Source organism: Salarias fasciatus, chromosome 13 (assembly GCF_902148845.1).
Source record: "Salarias fasciatus chromosome 13, fSalaFa1.1, whole genome shotgun sequence".
Lineage (NCBI taxonomy): Eukaryota > Metazoa > Chordata > Actinopteri > Blenniiformes > Blenniidae > Salarias > Salarias fasciatus.
In genome coordinates this window covers 14,942,771-14,963,850 of record NC_043757.1, presented here as the reverse complement: position 1 = coordinate 14,963,850, position 21,080 = coordinate 14,942,771, and the positions used below count along the sequence as shown (strand labels likewise).

Genomic DNA, 21,080 nt, shown 5'->3' with positions numbered 1-21,080 from the left:
AGAACCTTATCACCTGGACTGTGAGCTGGACAACTTCTCCCACTGTTCTGACTCACAGCTGCTCTTCCAATGAAGATTTTCTGCCGTAATCTAACAAACTGTCTTCATGCACTTGAACGCACTTAAATATAATTGTTTTTCTTTTTTAACAGAACAACTAACGCAGGCCTGAGTTAATCTAATCGGTCACCGGGTTGCTGTCACGCCTTGAGAAAACACTTAAGCTGACAGGCCTGTTTGGAGGATCGGTGTTATTCAATCTCACCCCATCGTGAACTCAGGTGTGTCACAAAGGAGTTTAAACCTGGTTCTTGAAACAGAAGTTGCATAACTTTATTCTCAATCTGCGTGAACGATCACCTGGCTGACAGGTGAACAGCAGGTGGCATGTCAGGACTCTTAAACTAATGGTGTCAAACTCATTTTAAAAATAGATTTACCTTTTACCTTTGCCAAAGAGGGATGAGTACACTATTAAAAAAATTCAGTTTCTCATTTGGAATCTCTTTACAACAACCCGAACACATTGTAACAGGATACACATGCAATGTAAAATGTTTCTTTTTAGAGATGGCCTGAGGTGTAAAATGCACGTCGCTTTGCAGTTTCTTGGGCAACTCAAACATCCTGTTTACCACAGTTTCTCTTTCGGTTGATGTTGGTGAAAGTCTGTTTTTTCTTCTTTTTAATGACCATAATGTCTGCAGCCATCAGCATGTGTGTGTACAGAAATTCACAATTGGTTAAAAAAAGAAGACAAAACCATGAAATAATTAAAAAAACAGTTGATTTATTATTGTTTTTTTTCTTTACATAGCAAACACTGTGAGAGCAGCAGAGGACCCAGACTTGTGTGTCAGTGTCTTTGTTTGGTTGTTGTGTGTTCAGCAGCAGGGAGGGAGCACAGGTCCGAGTTCTCTTTTTTTTTTTCAGTTGGCTTCGCTCCAGACACAAGAACAGCTCCTCACCAATGACCAGTAGACTTGAGAACTGCTCCAGCTCGACACTTTCTCCTCGGCAAAACGTAAAGAGAAATACAAAAAGCAAGAGCTCCTTCCTTGTGTCCGATTTCTTTAAAAAAAAAAAAAAAAAAAACTATGGATGGTATTGATTTTTGAAGGTAAACAAGCGTCTCCTTCCGTTCGCTGAAGCTCGACACGTTTTCAGCCTCGCGGGGCGTCTCATACTCGACTGCCCCTTTGGGTAAACAGTTTGAAAGTGCTATAGATTTTTGCCCCCACCGCCACCCACTTGTTGAAAAACGGACACTGACAGTAGGCGGTTTCTCCATGCTTTTCCAGAGGTCTCTTCACCAGTGATAACAAACATGTTGTGGCAATAGTTTAACTTTACAATAATGTTTATACATGAATTAAAGCCAATCCTTTTCTTACAGTATGTACATTTCCTCCCCTTGTCCCTCAGGTAAATAAAAACACAACTCTATACTCTATATGTCCAGTTGTACTCTGAAATGATGCTGTTTAGTTCCTCAGTTTAACTCCATGTGCCTTCAGCCGCAGCGCCCTCTTCTCCTTGTCCACAGTTTGTTTTTGCCAACAGCGTGTACAGTAGTGCTTTAATTTGTAAACTTTAAAGCCGCGGGGGGAGGAGGTTCCATTCACTCTTCATCAGTGCAAACCTGAGAGAGAAATGAGACGAGACGGGAGAGATGATTCAATACACGTTCAGAAGGTTCGATGATCTCCTTTGTTGCTTTTCTGGCGTTTTATGTGCAGTCTGTTAGGATACGTTGGAGGGTGGAAGAGCAGTGCGATCAGGTAACGGGGATTATTAAGCATCTTTTCTAAATTAAAGACAATTTCTCCCACTTTGTTCAGAAAATCAAATTTGCAAGTTTATAAATGAATAAAAACTGTAGTTTTTAACTTCATTTCATGTCCCTATTGTAAACACATAGACAAAACTTCCCTAAACTGTAATGATGCATCATTTCGACACTCCCAAATCTTCAGTAAAGTTGACGCCAAGTGAATCAGAGAGTAAACAACAATGAAACCTTCAAAAGGAGTGTCTCACCTTGACAAACGGGTGATCGAGCAGCATGCTCGCCGTCCAGCGCCGTTTGGGTTCACTCTCCAGACAGTGACCCAGGAAGTCCTTCCCCTCGGTGCTCAGCTTCTCGGGGATGGGCGGCTTGTGGCCCATGCCCACTTTGTACATGATCTGAAAGTTGTGCTCATACTCATGCCAGGGTCTCTGTGGAGAACAAAGGGCGAGAACACGAGTCAGGAACAACAACTGCCTCGTCTTCATTTTGTGTTCGGACTTGAGGCTTCAATATTTAAAACAAAGAATCGTCAGGTCTTTGACGCACCAACTCAACTCTGACACATCCTGGAGGAAAGAAAAGTGATCTTTACCTTTCCAGTCACCATTTCAATCAGGACACAGCCCAGACTCCAGATGTCTGCTGCTCGCCCGTGACCTTCTCCTTTAGCCCTCGTGATGACTTCCGGGGCCATGTAAGCTGAAGGACATTCAGTCAGTTATTTCTGTTTACACAGACTTGGTCAGTGAGCTTATTTCAAAATCATCCAGCAAGTTCGTTTAAATCTTTGGTTTGAGATCACACTGAATTTTTAAGACTACTCATATTCACATTTATTCAACCAAGTTACAAAAAACAGAGTTCAGAATCTCTTTTTCAAGAAGGACTTCCATTCATGTTTTTGTAACCGTTGAACATTTTCAGATGTATTTAGCCTTCAAAAATGGTAAGTTTTACAATGTTTTCAATCTCTCACCTGCTGTTCCCAGCGTGCTGTTGACCTCCCCCGGCATGGTGTGAGTGTTGTTCCGTAACTTGACTGAGCAGCCGAAGTCGCCGAGCTTAATTAGGCCCGATGACGTTAGAAATATGTTCGCTCCTGAAACAACAACAACCGTGGAAACAGTCGAACGGTTAATCTGTAGAAATCCAGATTTCCATTACGAAAGGTGCGCAAGTGTTTTGCACTCACCCTTTATGTCGCGGTGAACGATGCCGTGCTCATGGAGGACATTTATGGCCGTAGTGATCTGTTTGCTGTAGAGTCTGATGACGTGCTCCTGCAGCCCCAGCCGGGACACCTCCTCCAGAGTGCCCTCGTCACAGTACTCCATGAAAATGTACATTTCCTCCTGCGGGCAAGCAAACAGAGATTGAAACCAAACTGCTTGTGTTCATAGAAACGCGTTGCCTGCATTGGAGGATGACTCTGTAGGCCTCTTACCCGATGGAGCTCCACGCCGAAGTACCGCACCAGGTTCGGGTGTTTAATGCCTTCAAATATTTTCAGCTCGTCTGCCGTTTCTTTGATCGTCTTGTGATCGTTTGGCTGAAACCGGATCTGGATGAGGAACGGGAGGGGGAGGGGGGGGTTACGACGTGAGATTCGGATGGTTTTTCCCTTTTCAAGCTGCTTGAATCGGCAGGAAGACATACCTCCTTCATAGCCATGAGCTCTCCAGTGTCAACATTAATGCAGGTGTAAACCTTCCCGTACTGGCCCTCGCCTGTGAACACACACACACACACACACACACAAACGTATCGTTACTGTCTGTCTGAGTGGAAACCAACGAGGACAGTCACGAAGCAGCCGTACCTATCTTGTTGCCTCTCTGCCACTTGAAGGTGACCTTCCTGAGCCCGACGTGCATCACGTTGTCGTAGGACTTGGGCGTGTGGCACACCTGGCCGATGATGTTGCGCTGCTTCATCATGGCGTAGCGCTTCTCCTCGAACTTGCGGATGGATCGGCGGACGGCCTCCATGGGACTCTGCCGTGCGGCCGTGTCTGTTGGAAGCGGCCGGAGTGAGTCGACTGTTTTCAAATTGTTTTAAGCGTAACGAGCGGTTTCACTGGCGCAGCACGTCTCACCTTTCGACTGGCTGATGAACGTGCGCAGCTCCCAGCTTCTCCGTGCGGCAGTGTTGGGGTCGCCTTTAGGGTAGGAAGGTTCTGGAGGAATGAATCACACGGGGGAAAGTTGAGCTCAGGGAGTTCGGACGGAGCACGGCGCGTCCGTGACCACACCCACCCTCTCTGTCCTCGGTGGGGCTGGAATGACGGCTCAGAGATTTGAACTCCGCTGCGACTGACGACAGACGGTCATTCTCATGGAAACTGGATCCTCTGCACACATTAAAGAAACAACAACACTGATAAATCACTGTGGTTTAGTTAAATTCAAATCACTCTGAACGCACGTTTCAATTGCCGCCACCAAGAAAGCAATGAATTATTATTCTTTTGAAGCAAGTGTGCCGCAGAAGCAATTTCATGCACTAAGTGGAAACGTTGCAATGGGAAGAACTGCAGAGCCTCAACAGTCCGGAGCCTAAAAGCATTTTTAACCCTATGAGACCCAGTGATTAGCAAGGAAGCAAAAACCTGACTTCTGGAAGGATTATATACCAGATTTAACATTACTGCAATGAACAATACCCAAACCGCAAAGACTGACTGGAGTGCAATAATTCATGTTTCCATGCACTGTGCAGCAATTCTCTGGAAAGTCAAAAATGACTTTAAAGTATGGAGGAAAACATGATTGATCATGACTCATTTTTAAAAAAGTTGTGTAATTAATAATTGAAAAAAAAATGATGTTTCAGAACAAACACCGTCACCTGGAAAAACACACATGCAAATACAGTAACACATTCGACTTCAGTTTGGATTTCTCATAAATCATATCGACGCCACAATCCTAAACATTATCGCATTTTCACTTCATAATGTGCTAATCCAAAACAAATCTCCCAAGTTTGTAATTAAGTATCTTAAAATAAATAAAAATAAGATTCCATAAAAAAAAAAAAAAAAAAAAAAAAAAAGAAAACCATTTGACCCTTCAAGAGAGACAAAGATGAACTTGTTCGGCATGTCCGTTGAAAACCCATTACTCGGGCCTACGTGCATCAGTCACTCACTTCTGGAGGTCAGAGCTCCAGAGCGAATGCTCTGATGTCAATACTAATAAGCCAGAAAATCCAGAGGCAGTTAATCACCGGCATCAAAGCAAGACTGATACTAACAGCAGTAAGAAGCAGAGCTTTATGTGCCCTTCTTTCACTGAGGGAGCGCTCATTTTCCCATCACGCACAGCAACCACAGACCATTCCCTGACCAGGAGAGACTCTCCTGCAAGCTTCCTTTCATCTATAGTGCAAACATTAAAACATGTAAGGCTGAAAAAAAATATTTTAGGAAGTCCATTTTGAGTACTTTTAGGCTCAGACTCTATTTTTCTAACGTCAGTGTCATGCAGATTATCCACATTCAATAAGCCTCATGAAAGCATCCTTTGAATTTCAAATGTCATGCTGTAAGTGCATCTTCTGTGACTTCAGTCTGAAGTTACGAAGGAAAAATATAGAGAAGATTAAATGCTCCAGTAATATAATTTACAAAATGGCAAATTCAGCTGGTTGGGAAAATGTGAACCCACATGAAAGGTGTGTGAAAAGTATAGAAAATGTTAAATATGTTCCGGATGACTGACAGTAAAGCTTGATCAAATTACATAAAAAGAAAGTTACTTTGTTCTATGTAAGTAATATGAATATAAATATCTAAAACAGTTTATTATCAGATCGCTTACAGCAGGAAATATGCTGAGATGTGTGAATGAAATGTGTCAAAATAAAAGCTTCAAGCGATAGAAGACATAATTATTTACAAGAACGCAAACATAGGTAAAACATCCCTTCCTGTCTTTTTAAATTCAACAATAAATCAATATATTGGTCCAGTGGTTCAATATTAATGGTTGACTAGTGCCAGCTTCCATTTTCTGAAGGATTTTACTAAAATTAAATTTTCATCACTGCAGCATGAAGCATTTCTTCTTCATGAGAGAGACGGGCGGCGGCTTCCGTCCTGCGGGACACGCTCTGACAACAGTTTCCCGTTTTGGGGGGAGGGGACAAGGCTACCTGGCGTCATTGGGGGTGCTGCCGGGTGCCTTGGTGTGGCTGTGCTCCCCCGGGCCCTGAGGAGCGGGCCGAGGGCCGTTGGGGAACAGCTGGTTCCGGAGATCGCAGGGGAGGCTCCGAGAGCTGCGTGGCGACAAAAACAAACTGAGGACTCGGGGCGCTCGCCTGGGCCGGTCGAGCGCGGGCTTGAAATGGGACGTGTTCAGATGTATGTGTGTGTGTGTGTGTGTGTGTGACTGGGTGGCTGATGACACACACTCAGGAAGACGTTCGATCACAGGAAACACACATGTACACACACTTAAGGGCTTCACGACGGCAGAGCGGAATTTAAAGAAAAGAGCAAAAAGCAAAGCCATGCAGGATAGAGCGCTGATACTACAGGCTGGAGGACAGTAAACGGATCAAACTGCAGGCCCATACCTGAAACCGTCAGCATTCGGGATGAACAAGTTGGGGTTTGGAGGGTCGCTATGGCAACGAGGCACCTTTACAGGGCGAGGACTGTTTCTGGGAGCTGAAACAAAAAGGGCACAACACTTTTATAATTACCTACATCAAAAACAATCAAAACAGTCACATTTTCGCAACCACATGCTCTCACTGCACTCTTTATTAGGTAAACGACGGTTTCTATTTTTCGTGTTGAGCCAGACTACGTAACACTGAAGTTTTGTAAATATGTTAATGATGTGGTCAAGATAAATAGAGCATGTTTTTAAAAAAAGTGATGGTGTGAAATCGTGGTGAGTTATGTGAATATCTCCTCCCTGCATAACCACCGAAAAGTTTAAGGGTCAAAGCAGTGGAAAAAAACCCAATACACAATCAGATCACATTTTTACATGCTCAATGAATTAAGACTGCAGCACTATCAGTTTGTTTTTTAATGGCTTGCTAAATTTGAGGTGAAATCACATCGTAATTTGAATCTAATAACGAAAACCGACAGTGACATGAATGATTTATGAAAATCAATAAGCAGAAATACATCTAACATTCAAAATGAAATCCCATCTTACCGATGTACAGGCCTGTCACGGGGCTGTGGGGCTTCCCAATAACATGCCCGATACATTCATTCATCAAGGCTTGCAAGCTCTGGTGAGAAAAGTGGAAATGTTTTCACAAATGCATCTTAATTAGAGCATTTGCATTTTGTAAAGTTGATATCGCAGGGCAGGTTTATTACCAGAAAGTCATCCTCTGGTAATGCTGATATGAAGGCAGGTTCAATGGCCTGAAGAAAGTCAAAACCCTGAGTCGCCCACCTGCGAACAGAGAGATCAAAATCTAAGTGCTGGAAGACAAATTTGACTATGCGATTCTCAGAAAGGCCTGCCAAATGTTAACTATTAGTAACTACGACAGAGTCGCTCATTCTCAGTGTCTATTTTTTTTGGCATATTTCTCATGATAATAAAGTAGAAAAATCGTCTGTTTGTAATGTCAAGCTGCTGCTTAAAGGCTTCCCTCTAATAACAGTGCGTAGTGTTTCCATGGCAGCCTGTTTAAAAGAGAATAAAACGCTCACAAGGTGGAGTAAAAGGAAGTTATTTAAAGGAGATTGTGCTTGTCAAACAGAAGATGCATTCATTTGAATCTTTAATGTAGTATTTGCATTAGAAGGATAGGCTTGGTTTTAACCTTTGACTTACTGAACAGAAGTGTCCCAACAGAGAACTGAACACATACCTGGGCTTGGTGCCTCTGCCACTCTCGCATTTGGTCAGGACATAGGTCATCCATTTGCGAGCAAAGGCGATGTAGCGCTCTCCGATTCTCTGCCGAAATTCCCCTGACATCAGGCGCACCACCTCTTTGTGGTACTGTGAACAGCAAACCGGGAAGAATGGAGTCAATACTTCCATTCCCCTCAGATCAGGACCGGTCCAGCATATTACAATGACACAATAAAAGAAAAGAAAAGAGATAAAGGATGCAGGTTCTCAATGCAACGACATCCATGGTTTCACACGCTTGGTTTCCTGCAGGCTTTTACCTCGAAGGCAAAGTTGTAGCCCTGTATCATTGCTTCCCTGTAGTACTGATGCAGAGTGGCCGACTCCGACTCCTCCACCTCCGCCTCGAACTCTGTAGTGAACATGTACTCCACTCGGTCGATGGCCCTGCTGATCTTTATGCATAGCTGCAGAGCCTCATCCTGTCAGAGGGATTGAAAATACAATCAGAATAGAGGCGGTGGCGTAAAACCATTCATGATGCGGATTGATCACCTGAGTGAACCGAGAGAAATCCGTCTTCTAAATAAACCCGCACGTCAATCTGATCACTTAACTCAGTGTTCATGGGAACGGAATAATCTGCTCTCTCAGTCAGAAATTCACTGAAAAGCGAACATTTAAACACAGACTGTGTTTCATGTCGTTGCTCTGAAACGTTTCATTTTCTACAGCAGAAATTGAGGGGAAGTGATGAACAGCTGCATCAGAAACAACTGAAAGTAGGACGCCAGCATGCACCTGGCTTCACGGCAGCGCAGCGAGGCTGTTGGAAATCACTGCAAGTCGTTATGTAAGTACCTTGAGCTCCTCCAGAGCGCCGGCGATGAGGGGCTGGCTCGACGTTTGCTCCCGGCTGAGAGTGAGCACGTCCTCCATGGACTGCTGGAAGGCCTTCCGCTGCGCCACCAGGTGAGCCGACTGCATCACGATCAAGAGCATGTTTTCCACCTGGAGGCGCGTCGATGCCAGAGGTGAGGCTTGTTCACACACACACACACACACACACACACACACACAGATACACACACACAGATCTAAAGGACGTACAGACGTAAGACATATTGCTTACTGTCATGGCCCTTAACGTGTCGACGGCCTCCATCTGCAGCACCAGTTTGAGCAGCTCTCCGTCCCACCGGGCCCAGTCGGCGTCGGCGCCGGGGTCTCCAGCTCCGTGCTTGCTCATGAGCAGGTAGGCATCGTCTTCGGCGATTTCGTCGGGCTCTTTGGAGCAGTCTTTGCCCGCAGCGGCGTTGAGGAGCTGCAGGATGAGAGGCCGCTGCTCCCTCAGACCGCAGGGGACGAAAACCTGGAGCTCCTCCAAACCTGGAATCTGGACCTGGGTGAGAAAGACGGTTGAATAGTTGAACCAACCTGACGATGGAAACAAAGTTTAATGAGATGTGTGAAATGAACCATACCTTCACATAGTTTCTCTTCTTCAGTGCCTCCAGGAGGCAGCTCACCCCGTTAGTGATGCTGAAATCTGCAGCTACTTCCAAATCCTGGGACGCAAACAGAGTGTGTCAGATCACACAGACTCACTCCTTCAGAAAGGTCACAGACTGACTGCAGGGCCGAGGCTGCTGCGGCTTTCGGTTTCAAGAAGGTGAAAATTCTTCACCGCTGCCTCTCACCTTGCGAAGCATTTTGGCGAAGCCCAGAGCCTTGGACGCTCGCTCCCTGGCCTCGTGGAACAGCTCCTTCAGCGAGCGGCTGGTCTCGATAACCGAGCGCCTGAAATAAATCCGAAAGGTTTAAACAAAGATTTATTGATTGATCGTTTTCTGAAACATGTCATTGAAACCAAACATTGAAACAATGACCACTGATTTATTGAGAATTGAAGATATACTTGTCTCATTAACTGAAATGTACAGAGCATCCACTCCACCTGATCTCATCTGACGCAGTACTGTCGTCTGCGCTTTCCCAGAACTCGTTGTCGCTCTTCTGCAGACCAACATCCAGAAACTCTCCAGTGGATTTGAGCAGCATCCCAGCAATGTCGCTGTGAAGAGCAGAGAAGCCTTAGTCCGATTTAAACCACTGACAAACTTCAACCTTTTAACTCTTCGGCTCTATTCGACTTGCGAGCAGCCATCGTGAATGAAGCGGGCTGACTTACCAGAAAAGCTTCCCTGATTGCGCCTCCCCTCCTCGGATGTACGGAGTGATGACTTTAGTGAAGTTCCACTCCTCCTCCAAGAGGTTCTTCAGGCTGTGGGAGGCCTGAGGCAGCTGCTGCAGCATCTGGATCCAACTGTGCATGTAGTCAAAGTAGACCTGCAGAACCGGCGGCGAAAGTTGGAGAACTGCGTGATCCGGGATGCAGATCATTAAGAGTCAGAGCGGCGGAGAAGAGTTGGGAGTCGTACCACCAGCATCTTGTGAAGGTCTTCCTCAAACTCGTCCATGTTGGCGTTCGTTTGCAAGCCCTGAGCGTCGGTCACCACGTCCCGCAGCATGAAGTGATAATACTGCTTCATCAGGAGGCCTCCTTTCAGAACTTCTTTGCATTCGCGCACCAACTGCAGAGCACAAACACATCAAAACCTCATGTAACACATATGAAGGACTTAACGGGGTCACCAGGAAAAAAGTTAAGACACCACTCGAATGCTGATTTACACAACTGGGAAACCACTGATCGAGATAAATGTTTAAACCGGCCAAAAGCACATGTGAACCCTTCTGCCTGTCCAAGTTGTTGGCATATATTGTCATTAAATATTCACGGCCCAGCTGTTCATACTGACACAGCCAGATGTAAAAATAGTACGTTTGAAAGTGTAACATCGCCGCGGCAGCGTCTTGCCTGTTTGATGCTGAGCAGCGAGGGCTCCCCGGCGGGCCTCTGTTCAAGTCGCAGTTTAAGGCATTCGTGAATGACGTTGAGGAGGACTCGGCACAGCACGAGAAACGCGGGCCTGAAGGACGGGAGGTCCATGTCCAGCAAGTCCTTCCAGGACACCTGATCCGCGCCCAGCTCGGAGTCCGGCGGCTCGCGGCAGAACACGTGGCGGGACAGCTCTGGCAGGTAGTCGCTGTACAGCATGGGGTCTGGGAAGTCTGCAAACTGGAAGTTGGACAAGAAAAGCACAACATACAGGGCACAGAGATCGTTTAAATTAATGTATGGACAAATACATTATATACAAATACAATAGATGGATCCATTAAATATTCCCCTTTGGACCATTAGGACCATTTAACGAGCAGTTCTTTGGAATTTTTAAGGTCGATTGAAACAAAAAAGTTGATTAAAACTTACATCAATCACATCAAAATACATACTTTAGAACTGAATGTAATAAAAGTGCGTCCCAGCTGGTATAAAGCCTAAAAGTAAGCACAAGTGTAACATGCCAGCGAGTTGTGGGGTTTTATATAAAGCCTCTAACAGGCTTACTACAGTCCATTTTATCTATACAGATCCCAACAGTCAATAGTCACACTGTTTATTGTTGAAATAAAGTCAATCCACCGTCCAGTTCAAATTTTAAACTTATTATGAAATGAAGTATGAGTGGCAGGTGAGTTTAGAGGTAATCTAGTTGAGTTTCATGAATGATTCCTGTAAGTTAGCAGATTTACTAGAAAAACGATACGGAGACCTCTAGGGAAAGTATTACTCCTCTACTTTACATACCACCCAGCATAAACTGCTCAAAATGTGTAAAGCAGGTTGTTGTGGGCAGTGATGATACAAGGTCACGATATCCTCTCGCCAAGGCATCAATGAATCAGCAATCCAGAGAGTTCAAAAACATCCAGACAAAAAAAGCAAAGTCAAGCACTCATTAAAATTCAGCAACAATCACCTGTTCTTTGTCTGTTTCATTACATTAATGTTTCAGCAGTTTATGTCCTGAGCTCCCATCGATAAATCCTCCTCCGCTTCCCTCAGTGCCTAAATTAAATTTCTGACATTTGCTCTGCAGACACGGCAATTAGCGGCTCTCACTCTCCACATTCCAGCCACTGCAGACATGACTGTTGCAGAGAAGGTATAAAACGGTGCGCTGTGATCAGAAAATCGCATCATTTCATAGAAAATATCGCTCAGGGGCTCGAAGCATGTTGCACTGATCACTGATCAGCTGGTGCATTGAAATAAGTAAAAAAATATGCAATAATACATACAGTATATTAACAGTAATTTTTAAGTAGACTATTTTATTACCTGCGAATGTTATAAATAAAGTGACAGACACACTTCAGTTAACGTTGGTCACACAAAGTCCAGCGGACTGGGAGAAAACGTAAGCATGCACACAGAAAAAAATGCAAACCGCACACAGGAAGACCCCAAAACACGGTGTTCAAAGTGTGTTCATCCCCACAGATACCTGTGCTTCATCTGCTTACAGAACTGAAGGTGAGGTTAGTTTCAGTACAGAACAATTCAATATTGATCGCAGAGAAAACTCACCTCCAGTGCAGGAGTGTGGCAGAGCAGCGCTGCTCGGGACCTCTGAAGAGAGCGGTCCATTAGTTTGTGCAGTCTGAGGATCAGTTTACGCAGTCCCATCTGTTTCAGAGCTTTATCCACAAATGGTCTGTAGATGGCTGTGGGGCAGAACACGCCTCCTCCGGCCGAGACCTCGGCGCTCACTGACGCGGCCGTCGGGAGAAACTCGTCTTCCGACAGCAAGCGGGCAAACTTGGGAGTCAGGGTGGGAGACAGCTCTCCTGCTACACACTCCATCGCCCCCTCCTCTTCGGCGTCCCTTTCCTCGGCGTCGCTTTCCGCCGTGAAGGTGGCCGTTGAGTCGTTCTCCTCGTCTTCCTCGGCCTCCTCTTCTTCATTTCCGCGCGAGCAGCGGGGCGAGGGGATTTCGAAGACGGGCCACCCGATGCGGGAGAGGTCGTGGAGGCCCAGCACGGTGGCCATGACCCGCAGCTTCTGGTTGAGGTCCTGGGTGATGTTCAGCCACAGGCAGAGCGCCTGCACTCTGCCCTGGAAGTCCCGAGCGGCGTACTTCTCGTAGTCCTTCTGAAGCGCCTGTAACGACGGGTACAGGGCCTCCACCGACTCCAGCAGCTCCATGACGCGCTTGACCTGCTCGAAGGCCAGCCGCTGACGCTGGAGGTGCTCCCTGCAGTCGGCGCCCGAGCCGAGGGGCTCGGCCGCGTTCAGCGCCGGGGAGGGGCAGGCGCTGAACCCCCAGGGGTCGACTCCACAGTGGTTGGTCTCTGCTACGGCGCGCTCCTCCTCCCCGCGGAGCAGATCGGGGACGCGCTGACGGTCCCCCGAGCACGGGGCCCCTCTCAGGCTGTCATAGTTGACTTTAAAGTGCAGCACCTCGTGGATGATGTCGGGTATAGCTTGGCGGGCGGTGAAAAGGAAAACGTCCTGGTCGCTGGTGGAGCGCCGTGCGTGCCACGCCTGCAGCTCCAGCCAGATGACCTCGTTGTTGTGGCCCATGTAGGGCATGTTCTCCAGGCCCCGCTGCTCCTTCTCCTTCCTCTTGGAGGACATAGACGTGAGCTTGAGCAGCAGCCGCAGGGTTTCGAAGAACTTGAGCCGGTCGGCGGGACAGTCCGTCCTCGACGACTGGCGGTGAGTCCGAGCGATGTGAGGCATCGACACCGGGAGTTTGCAGCTGCTGCAGCCCAAGCTCAGGTAATGCTTCCTGGGATCCATGTTGAGGGAACCGAAGTGGCTCGACTTTGAGAGTGGATCCAGCATGAAGGACTCCTCGATGGTCTTCTTGTGGTCTCGCTCGGTCGATCGCAGCGTGGCCCTCTGCTTCTTGCCCTGCTTGTAGCTGTGCTCCTCGGGAGGCTCGGCCGGCTTGGGACTCTCTCTCAGGATAGACGTGCTGATGTCTGCTGGCATAAAAAAAAAAAAAAATCACATTCTCAGTCAGCATAATGCACGTAGGGCGATTAGAGCAAACGAAATTCACAGATTTGTTTCACAAGACATTTCCATAAACCAATAGGATTTTCTGGATGGGTCACAAAATGATAACTTTTTGATATCATTAAAATATTTTGAGCATGACACCAAGATGTTAGTGTCTGGAAGTAATAGTTGCTTTCTGTAGCTGCTGCAGTCAAAGAAACTGCTAACTAACCATGTCTTTCTCTCAAACAGATTTTCCCCGGAGGGCTGGATTTATGAAGCGCTCACTGTATCCGATTCGTCAAAATGACCAGAAGATGACACAATATGGTGATTTTATGAAAAACCACACAAACAGATACCTGAGCATCAAGCAAATGTGTTCTTTCATTCCAGGCAGCAAGAACGAACTTGGTTCTCTCCAGAACAAATCAAATAAAGAGCTCCTTTGGGTAACATCTTCACACCAATTATTAATCATTTCTGCCTTTATATGCCTTACAAGACATGTTATATATAGTTACAACTATCCACTGCTGTAAAACCTTCTGCAATAGAGCAATTCTGCTTTTCTCCAATAACCACACGGACATTTCTGACAAATCAAACAAGCTGTCAGAAAGCAGTTCTGTCTAGAAGTCTGTGAGAACTGAAAAACACAAACCAGCACATCTTGCTTGTCTCCCAACCCTGGGGGGAGACGGACTTCCTGTTCTTGCAGAGTATGTATAGATCTTCACAAGTAACACTGCCCTTCACTGTGATCACTTCAGGTTACTGAACAGAGTGTCATTCAGAGATTGTCTGCTGTAACTCCTGAATTCCTCTTCACAATGTGCCGCTGTGTCACAGCAGACACGTTTTTTTCTGCTTTCCACATTTTAACTCACCTTTGTTTGGAGAACGACCTGCACTCCTGGCTTGGCTGTTCCTCTGATGCTTGCCAGACATGCGCTTCATCTGCCGGGAGGTATAGGGAGGCGATGTTCCATAGAGAGGTTCCTCTTCCTCACTGGGGGACTCCCAGGGTTCATCCACCTCAGAATTTTGTTGGGATGCATCTTCCACTGGCTTGGCCTGCCTGCAAACATTCAAAGACATTTGAAGGAAAAACTTGAGAAACATAAATGCAACTGACTGCAGTTGTGAATATGCAATTAAACAAATACAAAAATATTCTTATCCTGGATGATTTGCTAAATGCAAGTCATTGCTTTGGCACCGTGAAACCATTTCAGTCATAACACAAACCCAAACCGAAGAAGAAATGTGTGCACAAGGTCAAACAGGGCTGCATTGTTTGCACCAATAACAGAGTGTGCAGCAAATCTCTCTAATGCCACGGCAAACAGATTGCTAAAGTGCAGCGAGACTGCATGTCTGCTGCTGCGAACAACAGACTGACGAGTTGTCTGTGCTCCGGAGTCTGGCTGGCTGCCTTTTCACTGTATGGCAGTAGATCTCTGTGCACGACCGCAGCCGTCCAGATGAAGGATAATAAGCTGTGGGCACCTTCGTTTGGTTTAAATAAACATAATAGCTCGAACAGGGAGGGAGGAAAAGCAAGCACTGTAAACTCTGTTTGCAGTGTTATCAACCAAACTGCACAGCTCTGCTCACCAGTGAGTGCAAACAGAAATTCTGAAGCAAATTTAAGAGAATTTCAGTCATATGCAAAAGAAAAAAAAAAAAAGAGTGTTATTCCATAATAGTACAGCATGGTGTTCAAAGCAGAAGCTGCACTTTCTTCTGCAGAGAGAGAGAGAGCGAGATAGAGACAGTAGCTATGATCACTTCAAGTACTCCTTTCTGAGAAGAAAGGTGAGACGAAGGGGAAACAAACCAAGAGAACAAGCAGCACGCCTCTCCCAATTACAATGTCAAAGCTTTGTTCCCCTAATGCCTTTCTGAGGATTTTTAATAGGATTAGAAAGAAAGGTTAGGAGGTCTGACCCCACACCCACAGAGAGAGACGAAAGAGAGAGAGAGAGACAGAGAGAGAGAGAGACGAAAGAGAGAGAGACAGAGAGAGAGAGAGAGAGAGAGAGAGACGACAGAATGAAAACAGACGATATCTGCGTTGGTCGCTATGTGTCTTGCCATCGATCATCTGCCTGAAAGGCATTCCCCCACACGTGCCGCTCAGCGTCTGTGCTGACGGAGTTGAAAGGGACTGGGCCGTATCACTTTCACTGGGTGGGTGGGGGGGTGGGGGGGTGGGGTGCTGAGGGGGCCCTAATCTGGAAATCTTGTGCTTAAAGCGAGCCACAATTGAGGGAGAGTCCTGACTTCTATTGCCCATCTGCCCCTGAACAGAAATCTGTCTGTTTCTGTCCGCACGCACGCGTTCGTGCACGCGCGCAAACGCACACACAGGGTGCAGCTGTAGCACCGCATGCAAGGCAGTCCAACACCTGCTGCAAATCCTGCATATCTAGATGGAGACATACAAGTGATAAAATTACCAAACTGAGCCAGCATGACTTTAAACGAAACCAAAACTAGAGTAATAAATCTTATTTTATATTTGGTTTCCCACTAAAATTGACCTTGAAACACATCTAACGAGTACAAATTGTTATATCACAGTGTGTTTATTTTAAGAAATGATACTAAAACCAATGTAAATGCCACTGGCTCCTGTTGAGAGGACTGTCAAACACATACATACCTGTGGTTTAAGCATCCTGATGTAAACGCTAACCCCCATGAGTGATGTGCAGAGCGAATGAGATACTAGCTGTTAATCTATTTTTGAGCTGATTCTCTCATCAATATTCACTTAGTAGTTATTAGCTACTATTCTGTAACTAACTACAAACACTCTTATTTGGAGCTCAGATAAAAGTAAAAAGATTCCACTTCTCTCTTTTACGGTTGAAGCTCAGATTCACAAAGTAGCAGCATCATATCAGTACGAGTGATATTACTGATTGGAAAGGAGATCAGTGGTATGGAACGTCACAAAGATCTACCAGAGAGTAAAGTTTGTGTGTTTGCTCCTCCTTAGAAAAAAAGAAACTTTATCAGACACCATTTTTCTTTAAGATCTGGTGATTTTAAATCATTTTGTTCAATTAACATCAGGGGATATGAATGGAAATAGGCGTCTTTGCGTTTAAAGTGGTCTCTCAAGAGTATGTGTGCGCAAAAAAAAACAATCCAGTGTACTGAAAATGGTCCAACCAGCATCAACACAAGTCTTGAAATTAAAGAGAAAAAGAAACTCTTGCATGGGAGCACACTGGATCCATTATGAGTGCACTGTATGGGAAGCTGTGCTGCAGGAGCAGAACATAACAAAGATCTTTTCAGTATGTATGTACAAGAGGTCACAGTCTGCAATTATGTGCACTACAATAAAGGTTTTACACACCCCAACAGACAGATCGCTGTGGTGCTGCGATGCAGGCTCAAGCAGGTATCAGGAAACCGATAGCAGGCAAAGCACAAGCTGATTCTATTCCTGCTTTAATGCATCAAAGCATTTCAGAACCTTGTTATGCTGCCGGACTGCACCTGCGTTTGTCACAGACAGTTCGTGCACTTGTAAACAATCCAAAGCGTGCACGGGTGTGCGACGTCTGAGGACAAAAATAGCACATACGTGAGAGGGAACACGACCAGATTCTAAAAAGACACTTCTCTACACAAAACAGCATGAGTGAATCACTCAGGAATGAAAGCGGAACCAATGACGCCATCACTGCCGGTTGTTTGTTACGTTGCCATGAGACACTCGGAGGACAGACTGAGCTGCCGAAGTGAAGGCTGTGCAAATTCTTCTGATTTTTTTCTCTCTCTCTCTCTCTCTCTCTCTCTCTCTCTCTCTCTCCCTCTTTCATAGGCCTACTTGCAAACTTGCATAGAGAACGTTCCTGGCCTGTGTGTCCTGCAGTTAACCACGGCAACACTATGGTCCTCAAGCTGTCCCTGCCTGGCTGCCACTAGTGAATTATCACTGCAGATGGTGTCTGGCTGCTCTCAATGGTTCATCTGATGGCTCATTGGGGCTCCAATAAAGGACGGTGGAATGCTCGAGCCCCCAGGCAGACGCACAGAGTGAATAATAAACAGCACAAAATCGAAAGTCTTTTCTGTACAGGGACTGAAGCAACGATACCAAGGGCTGCCAGAGTCAGGGGGGGGGGGCTGACCTTTGACACCCACCATCCACACTATTGTACCAGCAAGGGGCACTCTATTGTATAGTAGTGACACGTGGCCCGTGAGGCCCACAGCTGAATACCACACAGCTGGTTAGTGAGCACACTTGCTCACAATGCCCGAACTAAAGAGGATTTTTTTTCCTTTTTTTTTTTTTTTTTTTGTAGAGAGGAAAGGAGGAGAAGGTGGTCTGAATTTTGTAAGAGCACACTTTGCTTTAATTAGGTCACGCTGGCACAACTGATGCACGGTAAGCAAAATGCTGATTTCAATTAACCCCCCCTGCACGAACCATGTGTCCGCTTGCTCCTGAATTGAGCCTGCAGTCAACTGATGAGGCCGGATGGCTGAATAACTTTTCTCCATGTGCACAGTGACAGTGCAGATCGTGCATATCGTGCATTCAACAGTGTGCACGGCTGACATGCAGTCGATCCCTGGCAAAAGGGCAGGGCTGCAGACGTAATCGGCTTGAACGCCATAAAGTGACAGAATTCAGAAACAATGAGCACGACATTCTTGACCACACCCTTCTGTGGAACAGTGCGACACTACCCGGAGTGGACCTCCCTGCCTCTCCTGCACGCCACCGTGCAGAGTGTACTGTACATGTGTGGCGGAACGGCTTCCTGCTGCTAAACATGATACCGTACGCAAGCAGCTCTTTTATGTCATCGCAATCATGAGGCTGGCATTCACAGGAACACCTCTGTGTGCAATCTGCTCTCATACTTGACTTGGCACAGGGAATGTCCTGTCTAAGAAAAGACACAGGCCGTACTGCGTGAAAGCTTACGTCATTAACCACAGCAAGTCAATTCATCCAAATGGATATAAACACAGGCACTGTTTAATGTCAGTGGGCTGAGCTGTACTTTTTTCTTGTTCTTCTTGTTTCAAACTGCAGGGAGCACATTGCTTTGAAATTCATTCAGCAACTGAGGACAATAATGAGCAAACCCACTTTCACATCATTGCAAGTATGAAATCAAGCAGAAGAATGTGTAAATCCCCCATATTTAGCAGTCAATCACACACTTCCTTCTTCTGCACAGTGCAATAAGAACAGCTGCAACAGTTTGTAGCGACAGAGATGCTCCTGTTAAAAAGGAAATGACAGATGAAGGTGACAGAATGTGAGAGCTTTAGTTTCTCTCTGCAAAGCAGGTGTGGGCCGAGACAGGATGCAGATAGGAAACGCTAGAGGACAGTCCATCTGTATTCTTCAGCCTGTGCGCCTGGCAAGCGCAGGCATTAATGAGTTCTACCCAAGCAGCTCCTCCAGAGCTCCAGGCAGCCATCGACTGCACACAGTACACCACATCCTGAAATCCCTGGAATGCCTGTGAGCCACAATGTCTCGAGAATGAGACATTAATGACAAAGGACCTCTGTGCTTGCAAAGATAGTAATAGCCCTTCAATTGCACATCGAGCCTTCTTACTAAAAATACCCATCAGTTTGGAGAAACCTCACGCATTTCAAATAAGAGGATTAAAAGGAAACTCACTTTTGCATTTCAACATTTAAGTTGAATTTATTTGCAGATCGTTGCAAATGACAGAGGCAGGCTGGATTTAAGGCTCCTCTCTGCAGAGTCTGCAGCTTTGGCCATTTAATCTCTATTGATTAGATGATCGCTATGCTTCTCATTTCTTTGCTACATAAATGACAAGGAGTCAAGACAAAACCACACTCAGAAGATATTCTAATCAGTGAAACGGTAAATAAACTCAACAATTACTTTGAGACCTCTGGGTTACCTTGCACTCTGCAAAGTGGAGCTTATTCTAACCGTGGCTATGAAAAGGGAAATAACAGTATAAAGGCTCTATCATGTGACAGAGCAATGCTCACACTGTTGCATGGTCAGATACATGGAAAAAGAGTGCAGCAACAACATCAGGGACACTATTGCACAACCGTGCGAGCTGTTTGTGTATCTACTTAAAGTGAGCGGGCACAAAAGTGCAAGGTAATAACAACCGGTTGATACTCCGTCATTACTGAAATAGCCGACGCGCAAAAAAACAGGACGGTTATTTGCTGGAAACCAGGATTATCGCAGATGACGAGAGCTGATCCAACACGATAAATGCCCACAAAGTGATAAACAACTGCAGCCGAGAACAGGGAAGACACAACAGCAGATTCCTGGGGGTCTGTCAGGGGCAAACACTGCGCTATTCCCTTTACAAGATGTGCACATACAACTAAACCCCGGAGTGTGTGTGTGGATGCATGCTGCTGCGGAGGTTGCAGAAAGGCATCGTTCTGTAACCCCGGCTCCGACTGAAAATGACCCAAAACACGTTCGTGCACAAGACTGTGACTCGCGCCGGGTCCAGTTCCAGGATTAACAATAACAGAGGCGCAACATGCTAGCTAAAAGCCTGCGAACTTTCTGCTCCGCTGATGGGATCAAATGCATCGTCCAGCGATCGTGAATAACCATCGGCGTACTTTCAAGTCCACATCGCGGGTCCACGATGCAAACCCAACGCAACTTTAACCTCGCGACTTTCCCCTTCGTAAACTTGTTGGAAAACAATAAAGTGAAGAGCCGCAACTCAAAGAAGACGTTAGCTAGCTCTTCCCTGACATGTTGCACGGTTTCTGGGGGTTATAAATGGCCATGGTGTTACCTCAGCATCGGGCGAGCATTTTCTCGGTCTTTTCAGCACACGGGAATCAGCCGAGGAGCGAACATCTGCCACAAACTCCGGCGGAAAGTGCAGCTCCAAAAAGTTTACAACTCCAGTGTTGCAACTGCATTGACTGCACGCGGGCCACTATTTGGCAGGAAGACGGTTTCTGCGGGATGCGCAAGCGCCCCCGTTCAGCCGCCCGCGGTATCATGTTCAGCTCCCTATTTGGCAGCTCGCGAGGTCCTGATGGTGAAGCGTTCACATACCTGCTGGGCTTGTTGCGATCCGGAGGCTCCATAGCAAAGCAGCGGCCGCCGTCTCCTAGCCGTGCATGGACTACACCATGTCTGGGTACCTTCACACGCACGTTGCACCGCTAAATGTCTGCAAGGCGCGTGGATTTGTGTCTCTTTTCAGCACTTTCTAGCCGCCGGTACAGTTGACTCTCGCTTGTGCGTATGCAGTCGCCATCTTTCCAACGTTCATTGAGGAGGAGTGCCACAGCCTTGCAGCACTACGGCAAGTCGGATAGGTCATGTTCGGTCAAAGCCGTGCAACTACGTGTTTTCAGCCCAAAGACACACCAAACACCCTTCTTCTGTCAGTTTGCACATGAGGAGAAACCCCTACACGCTTAAAGGGAACATTTGCAATGAATTACAGATTAGATAATATCACGCAACAATAGTTTTGGTGGTTGGAAATAACAGAGTGACACA

General features: G+C 46.2%; 1 protein-coding gene across 4 annotated transcripts; it reads right to left on the bottom strand.

The window, feature by feature from the left end:
• Nucleotides 1-875: 875 nt before the first annotated feature.
• map3k4 (mitogen-activated protein kinase kinase kinase 4) lies at nt 876-20,835 on the bottom strand. Of its 4 annotated transcripts, none has more exons than XM_030106451.1 (27): nt 20,628-20,835; nt 14,437-14,627; nt 12,128-13,530; nt 10,511-10,771; nt 10,071-10,223; nt 9,821-9,978; nt 9,587-9,703; nt 9,330-9,429; nt 9,114-9,197; nt 8,762-9,031; nt 8,491-8,640; nt 7,950-8,111; nt 7,643-7,776; nt 7,140-7,218; nt 6,970-7,048; nt 6,371-6,464; nt 5,948-6,070; nt 4,048-4,142; nt 3,888-3,968; nt 3,612-3,803; nt 3,449-3,519; nt 3,237-3,353; nt 2,985-3,144; nt 2,769-2,891; nt 2,385-2,491; nt 2,041-2,220; nt 876-1,642 (listed from the first exon to the last, which is right to left on the bottom strand). In XM_030106451.1, exons 1-27 carry the CDS (start codon nt 20,657-20,659, stop codon nt 1,622-1,624), a joined length of 4,737 nt encoding a protein of 1,578 aa, XP_029962311.1. In that variant the 5' UTR covers nt 20,660-20,835; the 3' UTR covers nt 876-1,621. The 4 variants fall into 4 exon arrangements, with proteins under 4 accessions (XP_029962311.1, XP_029962313.1, XP_029962314.1 ...); XM_030106453.1 differs by having other exon boundaries at nt 12,128-13,527; XM_030106454.1 differs by lacking the exon at nt 20,628-20,835 and adding an exon at nt 20,359-20,501.
• Between the last annotated feature and the right edge of the window lie 245 nt (nt 20,836-21,080).